The 18922-nt window shown below is 47.3% G+C and overlaps 1 protein-coding gene across 1 annotated transcript; it reads left to right on the forward strand.

Moving 5' to 3' along the window:
• Positions 1 to 6688: 6688 nt before the first annotated feature.
• PtA15_14A235 (uncharacterized protein) lies at positions 6689 to 13621 on the forward strand (the record flags this gene model as incomplete). The annotated part of the gene is made up of 4 exons (XM_053162930.1): positions 6689 to 6821; positions 9489 to 9544; positions 11418 to 11579; positions 13616 to 13621. The coding sequence occupies 4 exons, from the start codon at positions 6689 to 6691 to the stop codon at positions 13619 to 13621; spliced, it is 357 nt and encodes a 118-aa protein (XP_053026907.1).
• Between the last annotated feature and the right edge of the window lie 5301 nt (positions 13622 to 18922).

Genomic DNA, 18922 nt, shown 5'->3' on the forward strand with positions numbered 1-18922 from the left:
AATTACTTGCTTTCCCTTGGGTGTCAATTACCTCTTTGGAAGTTGCACAAACTAACTGATCTTGATGACAAATGTACCCAAAAAATTTCCAAATCCCATTTTCAGAATGTGTCAAACAGTCCGGAATAGAACCTACAGAGTTTGCCATCTTTTAGTCACATTCAGCTCAAAACAAACATTGTGTACTGTAATTATTGATTGCACCTTGCTTGTTCAGGCTATATGGGTATTGCCCAAGTGTCTACCAGGTTTAAGTCCACATGAAACCTCATATTCATAGAAGAGGCCACCTGGAAATTATTGTGAAGTGAGAAAGGAAATGTGTCTTGTTGAACAAAAAAACAGCCCAACTGTAAGAGTCCACTTGGGACTCTTCACTGTCTGGGCTGGCACGCAGCACAGAGGCCTGAAAACGGTTTCTAGGAACCACTCGTGTATTGCAAAGTACTAGCCCAGGAGAGAAGTTCAGCTTCTCTCTGTACATACAACTGAGAAAGGAAAGGAAAGGGAAAGATCAGTGCTCACCTAGCCCAGGAGAGAAGTTCAGCTTCTCTCTGCTGAGCTAGGAGGGCGCGGGGGAACTGAGCCTAACAGTCCGTCGACGGCTTATGTAATACCGGCTTGTGAGTTCTTGAAGGGGGCTTCACAGTCTCCCCCCCTATAAGACATGGAGGACGACTGTTCAGGATGATCGGAGAGAGTCGAGTTGTTGTCCGGAGTAGAGGCCATTGATGAGGAACGGAGACGCTTGATTTTTGAAATATGGAAGGTCGGGTGTTGCTTGTCGCCTTCTGGGAGAGTCAGAGTCACATTTTGTCCATGATTGAACGTTTTAACAACTGGATATGGACCCTCAAAACGGTCTTTCAGCTTGTTGACGCCAGTTTGATGTTTCCCACGCCAGTCGGCCGAGTTCAGAAAGACTCAATCACCGACTGAAAGAGGAGGCCGGTCGGCTCGTCGTTTGTTATGTTGGATCGCTTGTTTGACCCTGCTCGCGCAGAGTGTGTCCCGGGCTTCTGCCCAGGTGTCCTCACGGAGCTTGATCCACTTGTCAAGGGTGGGGAGATCCGGCAGTGAGTCTGTAAGTGGCGGGAATTGACTTGGGAAAAGGGAGGGCCTCCATCCGTAAAGTAGTTCTAAAGGACTGAAACCCGTAGCCACGTTCACGGCCAAATTGATAGCATATTTGACGGCGGGTAGGGCCTCAAGCCACTTCGATTGTTGTTTGGAGGTGAAGGTACGCAGAATTTGACCAACTGTTTTATTGGATCGCTCACTACGGCCATCGGCCTGAGGGTGGAACAAAGTGGACATGTGAAAATTGATGTTGAGACGGTTCATGAGACATTTCCAGAATCGGGATGTCCAGGTTTTGTCCCGGTCGCTGATGATAGAGGCCGGGGCCCTAAATCTGGCAACCCAGCCACTGAAGAAGCGGCTAGCAGTCTTTTCGGCCGTGTCTGTTTGGAGAACCGGGATGATTTGAATGAATCCCGATAAACAACAGGTACACGTCAGGATCATATCGTAGTGGGTTGCCTTACGCAATGGGCCCACGAAGTCGATTGCGATGTCGGTTAATGGTTGACAAGGAAATGAGGGAGTGAGCATCTTGCCCAGCGGTGCCGTCGTGGGGGCCTTAGTACGCTGGCAAACTTCACACCTCTCGAGGAGTTGCCGTATGTCTGTTGAAATCCAAGGCCAGAAGAAGTCCCGGCGAAGCTCTTTTGTGGTCTTGAGGACCCCCAAGTGGCCAAGCCGTTGGTGGGCCTCGTTGATGAGTGATCTTCGCAGTTGAAAATTCGCTGGGATGACAAGTCGGCCATCAATGAATAGAAGTCCGTTCTCCTCTATACAATCCGTGCGGAGGGGAAGAGCATTACGTAAGGCAATGCAAAATTGGTCATGTGCATAACTAGCCAAGATAGTTTGTTTGAGAGAAGGGTCAATGGACAGACCAATTTCTGTCAGCGCCGCCACGCATGCTACTTCTTCAGGTGTGGATGGGTCATCATTGGGGAGGTCTTTCCTTGAGAGGGCGTCCGCGACCGTGTTATCCTCCCCGCAAATTTAGTTGAAGTTGAGGTCAAAGTCAGCAAGAACTTCTGACCACCATGCTTGTTGCTTGCTGAGAGTGCGTTGACGAGGGGGATGTACAAGTGAGTGATGGTCGGACATCACATTGATCTTCATCCCCAAGAGAAGCATGCGCCATTTTTGAAGTGCATGTATGACGGCCAACAACTCTTGCTCGTGAACCGGGTAGTTGCGTTCCGCTGGCGTCATCTGGTGGGATTTGTAAGCGATGGGAGAAGCGATTTTCCAGTCTTTACCCTGGAATAGGGCCGCGCCAAGAGCGGAGTCGCTTGCATCTGTGAAAAGCCAAAGTGGGTCTTTGGACTCGTAATCAACATTTTTCAAACACGGGAGAGAGGTCATGATACGTTTAATGTTTTGAAAGGCCGCTTCCTCTTTAGGGCCTCATTTGAAGGCTTTATTGTCAAGTTTTGAGCTTGTTAACGGGGTGAGCGTCCCTACGTAGCGTTGTAGACCCCAGATGAATTTCTTCATTCACTGCACTGTCCCAAGAAAGCGTTTCACACCCTTTGCTGACTGCGGTGAAGGCCAGGATTGGATGTCTGCAATTTTTTCGTCATCTGCTTCAATACCCTCTGCCGAGATCCAATGTCCCAGGAACTTTACTCGTGTGCAAAACAGCTTTGTCCTCTTTGGACTGCAGTAGAGGTTGGCCTGACGGAGTTTACGGAGGACCGCTCTGACGTGTGCTTCATGTTCTTCGAAGGAATCCGAGAAGACGACAATGTCATCGAGATATACAACGCAAATGTCGGTGATTAAGTCACCTAGCGCTTCCTCTAGTCTCGCCTGATGGGTAGCCGGCGCGTTTGTGAGTCCCATGGGCATAACGACCCACTCCATAAGTCCCCACGGGGTCTTGACTGCCGTCAATGGAATGTCTTCCTCTCGCATTCTGGTCTGAAAGAACGCATTTGTTTGATTGAGTATTGAGAAAACTTTGCCTGAGGCTACCACTCGTACGAGTTCATCTACATTTGGCAAGGGTGAGAAATTGCAATTAGTGAGGCTGTTGAGTTTGCGGTAGTCACAAACCCAACGGGGAAGGGCAGAGGGGTCTTTTTTCGGGATGATTAGACTTGGGGACACATACTGACTGGTTGACCGTTGGATGCAGCCCGCTTTGATATGTTGATCTAAGAGTATCCTCCACAATGCGAGGTGCTTGGGAGGGTACGGGAATTGACGCTTGTTGATCAATGCATTGGGGTCAGTCAGCACAATTTTATGTTGAGTTCGAGACGCTGCATCTTGTAGCTTGTTTGGAAACAAGCTTCCTTTAGATTGATCTGAGTCGTCAACGTCCTCATTGATTGCAGGGATGTCCTTGGGAAACAGATCAGCAAATTCCTTCCAAATCAACCTCTCCGACTCCGCGCATGGATATTGATTTGCCTCGGAGGGAGTGTCAACTGCGGCTATGGATTGAGACTGTCCAGGGTCCACTCGGTAGTCTGGGATGGAGAAATTCAGTCGGGAACACTCCATGGATTGTTGTTCCACCAAGACGGATAACCCATGACAATGCAAAAATGGTGTTCCAAGGATGAGGTCAAAATCACCTAGCACCGGTCCCACCCGCAGAGAAGTATCTTCAAATACCAATGCACCAGGAAAAAAAAGTAGTCACTTGATGGCAAGTGACATGACACAGCTTTGTTTTCAGCTCCAACACTGCTCCAATGCTGCTCCTCTCCACCAGCACATCTAGGGCTCACATTACAGGTGTCAGGATCAAAGCACTCAATGTGAAAAAACAAGATGATGCTCAGCTTTGTCCCTGGCACAGCTGATGTTCAGCTTTTACCCTGGCTCAGCTGATGCTCAGTTTTTTACCTGGCCCAGCTGATGCTCAGCTTTAGCACCGGCCACCTGATGATCATCTTTGGCCCTGGCACAGCTGATGCTCAGCCTTGGCCGTGGCTCAGCTGATGCTCAGCTTTGGCCCTAGCCTAGCTGATTTTCAGCTCTGGTTCTGTCCAAGCTGATTCCCATCTTTTTCTCTGGCCTGACTCAGCCAATACTCAGCAAGCTGAGCATCAGCTGGCCAGCTGGCCCAGTACTGGGTCAAAGCTGAGCATCAGCTGGGACAGGACTAGGAAAAGGCTGAGTAAGGACTGCTACAAAGCTGAGAATCAGCTGCACCAGGACTAGTAAAAAGCTGAGCATCAACTGGGCAAGGACTAGTCAAAAGGCTTTATTCCAATTCTGAGAGTGAGCTGCGTGAAAAAAGCTGAGTATGAGCTGGGAAAAAAAGCTGAGCATGAGCTGGGTACCAAAGGACAGAACTGAGGATCAGTTGGGCTCATCAAAAACTGAACAGGACCTCCTTGGTAAATTTTTGAATTTGGGAAGATGGTTGGGAGATTGGGGAAGATAGTAAATAGATATTGGATAGATGGTGGGTAGCTGGCTGGAGCTGGTGTGATGTCACTTGTCATAAACTGACTATTTTATTTTCCTGGTGATGTGGGTCGGGTGACACGCAGCGTTGCCACGACAAAATGACGGATGGTGAGGGGCATTGCGGAGCCATCTCCCAGCGCCAGGCGAATTGAGCTAGGTTGTGCCATTGGTTGGCGTTCTAGAAAGGAGTCGTCCACTGCTCTATCCGAGATGAGATTGATCTCAGAGCCTGTGTCAATGAGAGCCCTGAAATAACGGCCCGCGATTTTCAGTTCAATTATTACTCGTGCTGGTTTGATCGGATTCAGAGAGGGGTCGAGTACGTCGGAAGTCTTTGAGGAAGTGAGCAAAGTCAAGGGCAAAGACAAAGGCAAAAAGTGAGCCAGAATGCTTGACAAAGATGAAGAGTTTGCAGAACCCATCACAAAAGGGTTTTCCAGGAGTGGTATCGAGAAAAAAAAAGTGTAAGAGTCCACTTGGGACTCTTCACTGTCTGGGCTGGCACGCAGCACAGAGGCCTGAAAACGGTTTCTAGGAACCACTCGTGTATTGCAAAGTACTAGCCCAGGAGAGAAGTTCAGCTTCTCTCTGTACATACAACTGAGAAAGGAAAGGAAAGGGAAAGATCAGTGCTCACCTAGCCCAAGAGAGAAGTTCAGCTTCTCTCTGCTGAGCTAGGAGGGCGCGGGGGAACTGAGCCTAAGAGTCCGTCGACGGCTTATGTAATACCGGCTTGTGAGTTCTCGAAGGGGGCTTCACACCAACATCATGGATTTCGGACCATTACACCTACTGTGACAGCTCAAAGGTCATGAGGGAGGCAGAGGTGGGCCGGACACCAGATACAAAAATTTTGAGATGAATTGGTTCCCCTTGAATCTTGAAAGGGTTCCAGGCAGGCCCCTTTTCTGAAGGGGGTGTGGGTGGGGATGCCCCCAGAAAGTTGTGTGCCTTGATGAATGCACAAGGGGGGTCCAACCTGTGCACTTGTCCACCGCAAAGTTTGGCCAAACATTGAGGTGGACAAGATTACAAGTGCTCAGGTGCAGCTGTCTTCACCTGCAGATGGTGGAGTGGTTGGGCAATGAGCATGTGTATACAACATCATTGCCCAACTTGGCTATTGGAGGGAGACTCTCTTTGACAGCCAGGTTGTACTGGCCATCAGGGGAATGTGTGCATAATGGCCGGTATGACCCAGATGTGGAGAGGTGTACTCTCAACAATTGACTTGCCTGCAATGATATTAATGATCATTCCTCCCCGCTCACCTCACAACCACCCTCACCATTTCTCTGACTGTCCATCCAGCCCCTCCAGCTATCAATCCCAATCAGTGAGCTACCACAGCCGGCCCCGCAAGCCGCTTCCTGCACTGTCTACGCCCCGAGGTCTCCTCCATCCTCCATACCAGTCACAAAAGCACCCAGAACTATCACCTCCACCACCAGCAGCCTGCCTCAGCCTCACCCTCTGGCCCAGCATAATGAGTATCTAGCCAATTTCATGTCCCACAGTTTTCTATGCAATCTCATATGTACCCTCAGCTCCAATGATGTCCCCAAGACCTCCATCCATGTACTCCTGCTCCCCCCCTGAGAAATAAAAAAATATCTGCCTGTGTATTTTGCTGTAACCTAACCCAAGAAAAATTCATCCAATCACTTGGTCCGTCCGTCCAAAAAACCAGGCCCCGCAAAAAATGTCTGGTTTCTCACAGGTCAATGTCCGGACCACTTTTGAGTCATGTGACTGGATAACATGACCCACGTGATCCAAACGGATAATTTTTCAGCCCACAATCTGGTTGAATGAGCCCCGGGTCATATGGTCAGAAGTGCGTTCTGGGGACCTGCTTTTCCTGTTGTGCCACCCACCCAGGAACCTCACGGGTTGCTTCCCCAATGCGTGGGACCTGACCACCTTGACTGCGACACAGCCGGACGTCCCCCTGTTGCGGGGTTGCGGCGACCATCCGGGTGCATCCCTGATTGGTTGCCGTGGGCCCGCTGTTATGCACTGTTGTGACATGTATGTAGTACTTGACAGAGACAACTGTCACAGACTGTTTTGTAGATTGTATTAGTTACAATTTTATTACATAGTAATAAATCATCATTCCTGCCAGCTACCACTCCAACATGCACTGGACACCCTCAGGCCATCCGGATGGGTGCAAACAATGACGGCTGCGCTCATGCTCACCGATGTCCAGGTGCTCAACTCGCGGTTCAAAGTGCAACTTTTTCCTGAGATGAAACTCCCCAGGAAACACGGTTGGAGTGTTGGGCTGGCCAGGCAGCAGGTGTTTGTTGGTCAGCGGAGGGCCCTTAAAACAAGTCCCAATGGTGGCCGAGCTTAACTAAGTCTCTCCAAAGAGGCGCAAAGCGCCTCCAAAGGAGAGGCTTACCTCTAAAGTCACACCATTGGCCCTACAGACTCGAGAATTTCTAGCAAAAAAACACCTATTTTCTTTTCAAATTTTTTTTAAAAATGTAGTTTTTAGTTTAAAAAAGATCTGAGTAGACAGACTTGTAGCCTGCAATCTCAGCTTCCATTTCACCATTTTTTACCCAACTGGCCCCCATGATTACTAGCCCACTCCTCCTGCCCTGAAGTGGTTCTGGAGTGGTGATCCAGCCGTTTTTGGACTCAAAATTTGAAATTCCCTGAGCCCGCGCGGTCTTGAAGGGGGGGATTGGTCACATAAATCTGCCAAGTAAAAAAATTTACAGGACATTTCTTGCCAGGGGGGATGGATATGGGGGAGTTTGAAGTGGGAAAAAATAAGCTAAGAAGCTTGCCATTCCAATGGTGCAAAGGGTGCGGGATGAATCAAGAGGAAACAGGGAGGTATTGGGGAAAATGGGGGAGCGTAGGATCCTTCCTGCCATTTGTCTCGATCCTGTAGGGCGAGACATGCGAGCAAGTTCCTCCTTCGGAGGTCGCTACGCTCCCCCGAGGAGGGTACGCTTGTGTTAAGTTCGGATGGTGGCTGGCTCTAGCCGCGAAGCCGCCCCTCCCGCAAGGGAGGGGCAGCGATTAGTTATTTATGTGGAGCCGAGAAGTTCAGAACCAGACAGCGGGAGGCCCGGCCCCAGCGCTCACTCTTCAGGGCTTCATCTCATTGAAAAGAGCTCTGGATAAGATCCCAGTCAAAACATGTCAGAGGAACAGACCGGAGGATTTTCGGCTGCCATCCACAAAGACCTTGATACATATGTATCAGGGTGAAACTATTGTAAAGTATAAATGTCTGAGAGTACTCTCATATCTGCTGCCTTTCCCCTCCTTCGCGACTAGACAATTGAGGAGCACAACCCATCAGCGAAACAATCAACATTGCGCACACCCAATGGCCAACCTGTCCCCGACCTTCATCAAGTTTTTTATTCTCCTAGTATTGAAGATATGTGTAAGTCTACATACCGAATTGACGATTGAAGCTCCGGAAGAGTATGCATGAAGCTCATCAAGCAATCTCCGTGTTCTTGAACAGCTCGTCAACCGACGCGTTGTTGTGGCGGTGAATCTCTCGCATGAGGAACCTGCGACCCAGCTGGAGTTTACTGAAAGGACTCATCAGTTTTCATCGGCTCCAAGGCAACATCGGACAAACAGCGGCGAAGAATCGGCTGGCATTCTCATCAGTCTCCCATCAACTTCACATGACACATCCATATCTGGTGGAATTGGAGACTCGGCGTCACACTCAAATCATCAAGTTTGTCAAGTTGAAAACGTCGCTTATCATTTGCCAAAGCAAACTAAATTCCAATGATTTCTCGAAAACTAACAGTAACCACCATCCGTATGTGTTTCTTTGCAGCCGGGGGATGTCGAGTTTGAGAGCATAGAGACTGATGATAGACCAGCGGAAAGAGGCCACGGTGGAGCAACTTCGAGCGGGATCTCGGTCCCAGAAATCAATTCTCATCCTCAGCAAGACGTGGTCAATGCAAAAGTTCATTCTAGCGATTCCCCGCCTCGTTCGGTTACAATTTTGGCTGAGTATCCGCAACAGAAACCAATACAGATTGGGGCGATCAGAATCAATCCAGGAGACGTCTGCCCGATTTGTCTGACGGCACTGGTCGATTATCCAAAAGAAAAACCGCAAAATGTTCCAAACAATGAACCAAGCCATGACTCAATCAATGGTCCGACAAACGATCCGACTCCAAACAATGATCCGACTCCTTTGAAAATTCAACTATCATCTTGGCCAAAATGCGGACACATTTTCCATCCACAATGTGTTGAAACATGGATGGCATCAAATCATTTCACGTGTCCAATCTGCAGGCACCAGCTTCCTGTTTTGCAGCGGTCACATTTGGCAGATTCTCCGCAGCGGTCACGTTTGGATTCTCCGCAGCGGTCGCATTTGGCAGATTCTCCAATTGAGGATTTAGGAGATCCATCCTTTCAATATCAAGATATTGTTCACTTCCAGAGAGCACCAGAGCCCCTTCCCTACAGAAATCACTGTTCCTCTTGCTTAAAGTCACCCATCACATATATTATTGGAATCCCCGTGCTCCTGATTTTCACTGTGCTCATGATTGTTTTACATTAGCCTATAGTATTGACGCAACATGTTTCAGATAGATATTGGAACACAGGAAAGTAGTATCAATGGATGGGCACACCGCAGGTGCATTTTGGGATGGTAGATCCATCCCTGGCACGGCAAAGTTCCAGCACCGTCCCAGGGCCCAAAAAGGTATCACAAAATACCTGTTGTGATACTGTTCTGAGGGGGAATCTTCATTTTAAATGGATTTGGATGCCTCTGGGATGTTATTTTGGGTTCTGTCCCCAGTGTGTTGTGCAGAATGGTACACACAGAATCATCTTTTAGTTTGTGGTGCAGCTATGTGCAGATGAACTCAAAATTTTTCAGGTGTTCTAATATCAAGATGACAGATCTCCTATATTCAAGGTTCAACTCCACCTCCACCTTCACCTTATTGTCCCAGTATTCAAGATTCACAACTCTAAAGCCAGCAGAACTCACCATGCCCCGCTCTGCGGGGTCTCCTTTATCATGTTTCCTGCTCTTTGGTTGTTTTGTTTTCTCCCAGTGCGCTGGATAGGTTTTCACCAGGGGCAATGTGTCACACTTCCTACAGAGTGCCATGCTGTAATTCCATAAGACCCAGGTACTGATGTGGTGTTAATATTTGCCATAACTCATGTGTAAATTTCCACTGTATACAGAGGATAACTGCAGCCTAAGGTATGATCAACTATTCTGTTGATAAAATTTTGAATGAATGATCAGATGAAGGGGATTTTGTGTTTATGCCATGAAAATCCCCATTTCTATACAATTACAAGATTGATTTTGGGCCAACTTGTGCAAGATGTGAATATTCTTGAATCAAATAAACAAGCATGAATTACAAATTCCTCTGGAAAATATAGTAGATAGAATTAGACATATTTGTGGATGAATCCAACCTATGTTTACTGATGCTGTGGCTCTTCTATTGTTTGATTCAAATCATCTCCATTTGAGGGCACAATTAAATTTCACTTCAAGTTGTGAGCTTTGCTATTTTTGATGGTTGAAAGTATCCAGGTGCAGGCAGCCATCCGCTCATGTGTGGTAACCATTGAATCTTTTGTGGACAGATTTACTCACCCCTGACAAGCATAGAGGGAGAATTATGTGCCAAAGTCATGACTTGTCATGAGGGACATTTCCTCACAATTGCTTGGCTCAATACGCTCCATCCAGGGGAAACAGTTGCCCTGGAATTTGGAACACACTTTCTTGTCATGATCAAAAAAAAAAAACTGGCCTTGATGGAAGGATAAAGTGAGGATTACTCACATAATTATGCAACTCAATGATTGGCAAGCTGACCATATAAGGTCTACATGCTTGGGATTTCTGGGCTTTGTAAGTGTAATCCTATCTCAGGATCACATTATCCACCTGCAAATGTGTTGCTGTCTTGGCATGGGGCTCCTGCTGCAAGCAGCAGTAATACAACACTACTAGCACGGGGTTGGTGGTTCCATGAATGTCAATCAGTCTTATTATTTCTTTCTGTGGTGACTCAGGGTGTAAATGGTTTGGGCCGACCCGAGGGTCTTGGGTCAGGTTCAGGAACGTTTTGGGAGAAAATCATATGACCCAAACCCAACCCAACCCAATCTGTAAAATCTTTGGGTCGGGTTCGGGCAGTATTTTCTCTAATTGGGTCGACCCAAAAACCCAACTATGACCCAAAGCTGTTGACTTCCACCGGTGGCCCTCCCAGATTCCGGACCCGGGCCGCCAAGCATAGGCGTGTTAAGTTGGATGTAGCCTTAGGCCATTTCACCATGATATTGAACTTAAAAAAGTCCCTTGCTGCTGCGGGCGTGTGACTTGCAAAGCGAGCCTCCGACAGCCCTCGGCAGGAGGGACTTATACCGTACCTCCCCATCCTGGCGCATGGAGAATGGGATTTTCACCCCTCTTTTTAATTTCCCCTTTGTACATCTCTCATACCACAGCCTTTTTTTTGTTTTTTTGTTTTGCTCCAGGTCTGCCCAACATGCTACAGCTGAGACCTATATTTTTTCCCTTTATGCACTGATACCAGTATGTTCTGAAAAATTAAACAAGACAAAAAAACCTCAAGCCTGTTACCAAGTCTGCAACCCAGAATTGCAGAAATTAATCACAGAATGAGAGCATGGATTCTCTGTTTAATACATAGTGTGTTTCACACGCAGCTAGCTTGAGGATGGTGCTCCCTAGTGACCAGGTAGCTCAGTGGCGCTTTCAGCTGATAGTAAACCACCAAATCGGAATAGACAGCAAATAGACAGCATAGCATAACTACATTTACTTGTACCCCGAAAAACCATCCGCAAGCGCCTAGTCTCCAGGACCGCTGATTGCCTGATAGCTAGAGTGGACAATCATCGCTGTCATGTCCAACAGCAAATCGGCTTCAGATGTTGCTGAAGAGCGCAGGCCAACAAGGGATAAACCAGATCCGTGGCCGGCTCCTTCAAACGGAAAAAAGACGGCCCTCACTCTTCCTAAGTGGATCACCAAGCTTAGTGATGTTGACTTGCGCGCGTTGATCGAGCAACGTGCCAAGAAGCGTTATGGCAATAATGCAAAAGAGATACAAGTTTCAGCCGTTGTGGACTTGGTCAAGAGGGGGAACTCCTTTGTCCTCGCAGTTACCGGATTGGGGAAAACACGAATCGCCAAGATGTACTGGGATTTGTTTCCCAAATATAAGAAATCTATTGTCTTATGTCTGAACCCATTGGATTCCCTTGGCAACAATCAGGTAAGGGTCTCTCTGGTACATATAATGGCAGAAAGTCAAACTAAAAAGATGGATTCCTCATGATAACATATGAAAACTCAGGTAGAGGAAAAGACTAAGGAAAAAAAGCCCATAAGCACTGTAAATCTGAAAAAAATGAACCTCACCCCCGAGGTTGAAGAAAATATAATAGAGGGCAAATATTCCTTCATCTATCTGGTTGGTTTTTTAAAAACCTTCTTGCGGAATGCAAACATTTATGAACGCTAACAAGATGTTTTGTTGAACAAATCTAGAGTTCTGAGGTCCCCTTAAACAATGTGCTCTTCCACCAACTCTTCTTTGACCGCAATTTTTGTGATTGACTGATCTCAACCGTGGTGGATGAGGCCCACATGGTGTACATGTGGGGTTTAGTTGCTTTGGGGAAGGCGAAGAAGATAATTTCGCACTTAAAACATCAAGACCAGGCAATATTTTGCCCATTGTATGGGAAACTGGGTAGTAAATTGGTCCTGACAAACGGTGTACCACTGCTACTTCTGTCAGCAACATGCAGACCCATAGCTGTAACTGGGATCTTAAAAAGTCTAAAGCTCACCCGTGATAATGCATTCTTTTTGAAGGCGGAGCTAACCCAACCGGAAATTTTAATAATTCGCATTCCCATGGAATCTTCATTCAAATCGTGTGACAATCTTGGTTGGCTTTTTGGCGCAAGGGAGCAGACACCTGATGATAAAGTCGTGCCTTCCTTGATCTACTCAACCACGCGGGCCTTGACAATGCAAGCCTTGAAGGTGATCAACACTGCAAGAGGAACTACTGGAGGCCAAAACAATCCATTCAGCTCTTTTGCTTGCCCCTACCATTCCTTTACCGGCAACTTAACTAAGGTTGACACTATCAACACTTTTTCTTTGGACGAAGTAGCTGTAAGGTCGTGTACAATGGCCCTTGGCCTTGGTCAGAACTGGAAGCGCGTTTGGATGGTAGCTCATTTTGGTCAAGGCAATCCAGTGTTGTTGTTTCAGATGATTGGAAGTTGTGGTCGAGATGGAAAGCCGGGGCTAGCAATAATTTTTGTTGAGCCAAATTGAAAGCACGGAAAAAACTCTATCAAAGACTTTGAGGATGATGACCCAATGGCCCAAACAGAAGATGATCAGATGGATGCTCTCGCAATGGGGTCAGGCTTCAGGCACGCCAAAAAAATGCCGGATGCACGCCAAAAAAGGTGTGAACTCTGGACCACTCCAAGATTTTGTAGGAATACAGACCCAGACCACCCGCAGCAACCTCCGCGGAAGCTAGTGCGGCCAGACCCAGACCAAAGCCCAGCTGCAAAGAGAGGTAAGCCCTCTTGCAGTCCAGACCTCATAACCCTAACCCAGACAGCCACTGACGAGCTTGACTCTGATGCTTGCAGATGCCACAACCTTAACGGTCAGCGCAACAGAAAGACATCAGCCAAAGCACGCCTCCGGGTAAGTCAGCAGGAGAAAGAGATTAAAGTTGGAGCGCAAGCTAACCTACTTTATCTCAACAGAAACCTCGCCAATCGCATAGTGGACCAGACCAGAACCATCCCCCTCAACAGGATTACGGGCACCACCAAACACCAAGGTGAGCAATTCTCTCCCTTGAGATTCAAGAGAGAGAAACCAAGATAAAGCTGACTCAAACAAATCACATTCAACAAGAAGATTCCCCAGAAGCAGCCCACCCGTATAGACAGGACAAGACCCGGTTATTCAGATAACCGGTCCCTGCATTGGTAAGCCCAGAAACAATCAGAACCAAAGCTATGCGCGGGCCGGGAGAGCTAATAGTGTAACGATTATTCATTGTACAAAGTTCTACATATTAAGGATCAAGCAGTGGTTACGTTCAAGAACGTGCACTTCGACGAACACACCTTTCCCGAGTGTCCGGCACTGAACAAAAGTCACACTGCTCTAGGATCAAACAAGCTTCCAAGCTTCAACGTGGAAGAACCGCTACCTTTTGGGGAAGAAGAAAGCATTGGTGAAGAACAGATTCAAGAACTTGAAGCCAAAGAACAAGAGATCGCCGACATTGTGAGGCATCTTCGGTCCCAAAGTCCACAAACGCAAGACAATCCAGTGCTGCCTCAAGAGTCAACAAAACCGTTGGACAGTCGTCGCTACGCATGGACAACGGCGCCGCCTCCGAAAGAAGTGTCAAGCACGATCAATCCAAGTAACATATTGGAAGGCACAAGAAGGAGACAAGCATATCTTATTGAGATTCAAATCAATCCGAAAACCAATTGTCAAGCCATGAACAGCAAAGATTGAGCTCAGTGGTTGGAAGCAGAAGGAAGAGAGATTGCAAATATGCTTTGCCACGAGGTTTGGACGGTCCGAAGAAGACAGAGCAATGATGAGCCCATTTCAACTACATGGGCCTATAGACAAAAACTCAGAGCCAACAATGAAGTGATTGAATTCAAGGCGCGCATATGTGCGCAGGGCTTCAAGCAAATACACGGGCAAAACTTTGACATCACTAAGTAGGTTAGCTTGCGCTCCAACTTTAATCTCTGTCTCCTGCTGACTTACCCGGAGGCGTGCTTTGGCTGATTTCTTTCTGTTGCGCTGACCGTTAAGGTTGTGGCATCTGCAAGCATCAGAGTCAAGCTTGTCAGTGGCTGTCTGGGTTAGGGTTATGAGGTCTGGACTGCAAGAGGGCTTACCTCTCTTTGCAGCTGGGCTTTGGTCTGGGTCTGGCAGCACTAGCTTCCGCGGAGGTTGCTGCGGGTGGTCTGGGTCTTTATTCCTACAGCCATACCTTAAGACGTTGGACTTCAGAATTTCAGTTTCCAATCCGTGTGTGTTCTGGCCATGAGAATCCAAAGGCCAACCAGCAACATGGTTGTTCGCGCATGTTGATGACATTGTCATCATCAGTAGCAATCCCAAAGTGTTCAAGCTAGAGATGGAAAATGAATTCAATGTTAAATACCCAGGGGAGGCTGAGTTTCTGCTTGGGATGAATATTGAACGGTTCACAGACGGCCTGCAGATCAATCAGACTCAATACGTTGAGAGGAAATTAGTGGATTTTGGACTTGACAAGGAGCACCCAGCAACATGCCCGCTCAATCCAAGGGAGTGTATGAAGAAAGCGTCACAACAAGAAATTGAAGCATTCGGGAATTTGAATGTCAATTATTGAGGGCTGGTGGGCTCTCTGAACTACTTGAGTATCCTAACCAGGCCTGAAATCTCTTACGCAGTTAGCCAACTTTTGCAATACCTGGAGCATCCGGGCATCAAGCACTACCAAGCAGCGGTACAACACCAGGAAAAAAAAATAGTCACTTGATGACAAGTGACATCATGCCAGCTCCAGCGGGCTACCCACCATCTGCCCACCATCTACCCATCATCTACCCACCATCTACCCACCATCTAACCAGTTTAAGAATTTCCACAGGAGATCCTCAGTTTTTGCTGGGCACCACTGATCCCCATTTCTGGTCAGCTGATACTCAGCTTTAGCTCCCAGCTTATGCTCAGCTTTGGTGCCCAGCTCATGCTCAGCTTTGTTGCCCAGATCAGAACCAGTCCTGGCCCAGCTTATTTTCAGCTTTATTCCAGTCATGGCTCAGCTTAGACTCAGATTAGGACTATCATTGGCCCAGCCAATGCTCAGCTTTGGACCAGTATTGGCTCAGCTGATTTTCAGCTTTGGATAAATCTCGGCCCAGCAAATGCTCAGATTCTAAGTCTGACCACTCCTGTAACAGCTTATGCTCATCTGTGGACCAGCCTTGGCTCAGCTGATGCTCAGCTGTGGACCAACCTTGGCTCAGCTGATGCTCAGCTGCGGACCAGCCTTGGCTCAGCTGATGCTCAGCTGTGGACCAGCCTTGGCTCAGCTGATGCTCAGCTGTGGACCAGCCTTGGCTCAGCTGATGCTCAGCTGTGGAACAGCCTTGGCTCAGGTGATATTAATCTTTTGAATAGTCTCAAAAGATCTGATACTCAGCTTTGGAACAGCCTTGGCTCAGCCAATTCTCAGCTTTGTATGCTCAGCTTTGGACCATTGTTGGCTAAGCTGATGCTCAGATTTGGAATATTCTTGGTCCAGCTGACACTTGGATTTGTTTCAGGCTTGAAATATCCAATGCTCAGCTGTGGCCCAGGCTCAGTCAATGCTCAGCTTTGGCCCAGGCTCAGTCAATGCCTACTGCTCAGCTTATGATGAGCATCAGCTGTTCCTGGGAAAAAATTAGGATCAGCTGACTGTGCCACATTGAGTGCTCTGGTACAGTCCTGCAAGCTCTACAAGTGCTGGTGGAGCAGACTTGGAGCAGCGCTGGAGTAGCTCTGGAGCAGAAACCAAAGCTGCATCATGTCACTTGCCATCAAGTGACTATTTTTTTTTCCTGGTGCAAGTCTTCCGATATCTCTCGGGAACCTGGCACGTTGGACTTACTTTTAAGAAGTCCAATCACTTCAAGCTGGCTGCATTTGCTGATGCAGACTGGGGAAACTGCTTGGACACTAGACAATCAACAACGGGCTTTGTCGTAACGGTTGGTACACATCTGCTCAACTGGAAGTCAAGCAAACAGCCTACCGTCTCACTCTTGACAGCGGAGGCCAAATACAAGGCTCTCTTGGATCTTGGCAGGGACCTTGCGTGGTTTGCTAGCTTAATCAAAGAGCTAGAGATGCAAGACAAAGTGGAATACATAGAGGTATTAGTTGACAACAAGGGCGCAATCAACCTTGCCAATAGCGAGACATCTCAAAACAGCTTCAGAACGAAGCATATGGACATTTGTCTACACTTTGTTCAAGAACTCATTGCCTTTCACCTCATCAAACTCAAGTACGTTAAAACCACGGCAAATGCAGCGGACTTTCTCACCAAGGCCCTCAGAAGATTGGTTATCAGATGATCCCTAGCCCAAATAGGAGTGATCCAGATCTCAGAGGCTGCTTCTAATCTAACAACTAGAAGCATGGCAGGCTGTAGGAATACAGACCCAGACCACCCGCAGCAACCTCCGCGGAAGCTAGCGCGGCCATACCCAGACCAAAGCCCAGCTGCAAAGAGAGGTAAGCCCTCTCGCAGTCCAGACCTCATAACCCTAACCAATCTTTCACTCCAAAACCAGCCCCCATTTGGAGTGCCCAACCCAGCACTCCAGGCTGGTATGGAGTGAACGCCCTACCACGCCAAAACCAGCCCCTCCTTGATGAAGGGTCTGCGCCGGCCATCAAGGGCAGTATGTACACTCAATGACCTGCACAGGCCAGCCATCAAGGGCAGTACACTCAATGACCGGCACAGGCCAGCCATCAAGGGCAGTACACTCAATGACCGGCACAGGACGGCCATCAAGGGCAGTACACTCAATGACCGGCACAGGCCAGTCATCAAGCGGACACACCCCTCTTGATGACCGGTGTGAGAATGAAAGCTGGTTGGTTGGTGGAAATGTCTGCTGACCGCCTCCTTCAAGAATATTAGTGGCCGGGCTGTGTGATTGTTGGTAACTCGGCTCCGCACTGCTACTATCTGCTAGCCTTCAGCGCTCCTCTCTGAGCCTGATCTATAGCTTAATAATCCGCAAGTGAATAAAGCTCCGCACTTTGTAGGCACAGAATCCGCAAAAACTTGTGTAAGAAATATAAGGTCATGAATAGTCTTCCAATAACTCTAGTACGTCCGTAAGTGTAAGTACAATACTCCGAAATCCGTAAGATGATAGGATAATAGGATGAGGAAGGAAGAGAAATCCGTGAGCCCCCCCGTTTTCCGTCCTTCCCTCCACGCACATCGCCATTCCCACCCAATCCCGCACGCCTGACACTTTCCCACACTAGTCCCACCAGCTCCGCCTGCTGTGGTATGCTTTATGGTATCCCATATGCCAAAATCAAAATTTTCTGCTTTTCTTTCTTATTTCTATTAGTTATACTCTTAGGCTTCGTTTGGAGCCAATATAAATATAGGTGATATAATCATTGGTTAATTCAATGAAAACCACAAAATTCAACATAAAGCCTCCAAATATTTTTTCTAGGCAACCTACAATACTGGTCTCTTCAGTTATGAAGTCAGATTCAACTGATTCAGCCATATTCAGTACTGTAGTACCATTATATTGCTTTTGACCAAAACAAAGCAATATAATGGTATTATGGTGCTGAAGATGGCTGAATCAGTTAAATCTGACTTCATAGTTGATGAGACCAGTACTGTAGGTTTCCCAAAAAAAAAATTGGATTCTTTATGTTGAGTTTTGTATTTTTTATTGAATTTACAAATGATTATATCACCTATATTTATATTGGCTCCAAATGGGGCCTTAATCTCCCTTTTCCTCTTATCAATCACTTAATATTCCTCAAGATTCAGTTTCTAGGGACAAATTCACCCCTAGTCTTGCCTTACAGAACACTCATAAGGGCACTCACTCAGAAGTTACATACTCTTACACACTCACAATACCCCTCACAACCTCAAACAGTTACACAATCCACATTTACAACACTTAGTTACACACACAGTTACATACATAGCTACATAAATATTTACACATAGCTGCATCATCACTTACATACATACAGTGTACACATGCAGGCACTCATGCAGGTGCTAGCTGCATGCACTAAGCTGCATGCGCTAGTGGATCTTTGTTGCATAACAACAGCAGGTGACCTGGTTAAAGCATGACTACACTAACATACAGTCCTGACCAATCACACCTCCTGATTCAGCCTGCATGTCATAACCCATAATCACCTGTACAGTCCTGACCAATCACATTCACCCATTCAACATATGTACTAGCCAAAAACCCTCATGTACCTAGCTAAAATCTCTCATGTGGAGCTCCTCTGGAGCTAAAATCCCTCACTGTTGTCTATAAAAAGAGGCTCTTGTCCCCTGTTGTAACTTTCCCCCCAGCAGACTACTAGCAGACTACCTGCACTCAGTTTCCCCTATAACAAAGTACACAACTGCTCACTCCACAATATCTCAGTAACCCTATATTTTGGTTTTACACACATTAAAAAACACTTACACACGAAATAACAACTCTACACAACACTCACATTACATAACACAAACCTCTGAGGGGT

Source organism: Puccinia triticina, chromosome 14A, assembly GCF_026914185.1.
Source record: "Puccinia triticina chromosome 14A, complete sequence".
NCBI lineage: Eukaryota > Fungi > Basidiomycota > Pucciniomycetes > Pucciniales > Pucciniaceae > Puccinia > Puccinia triticina.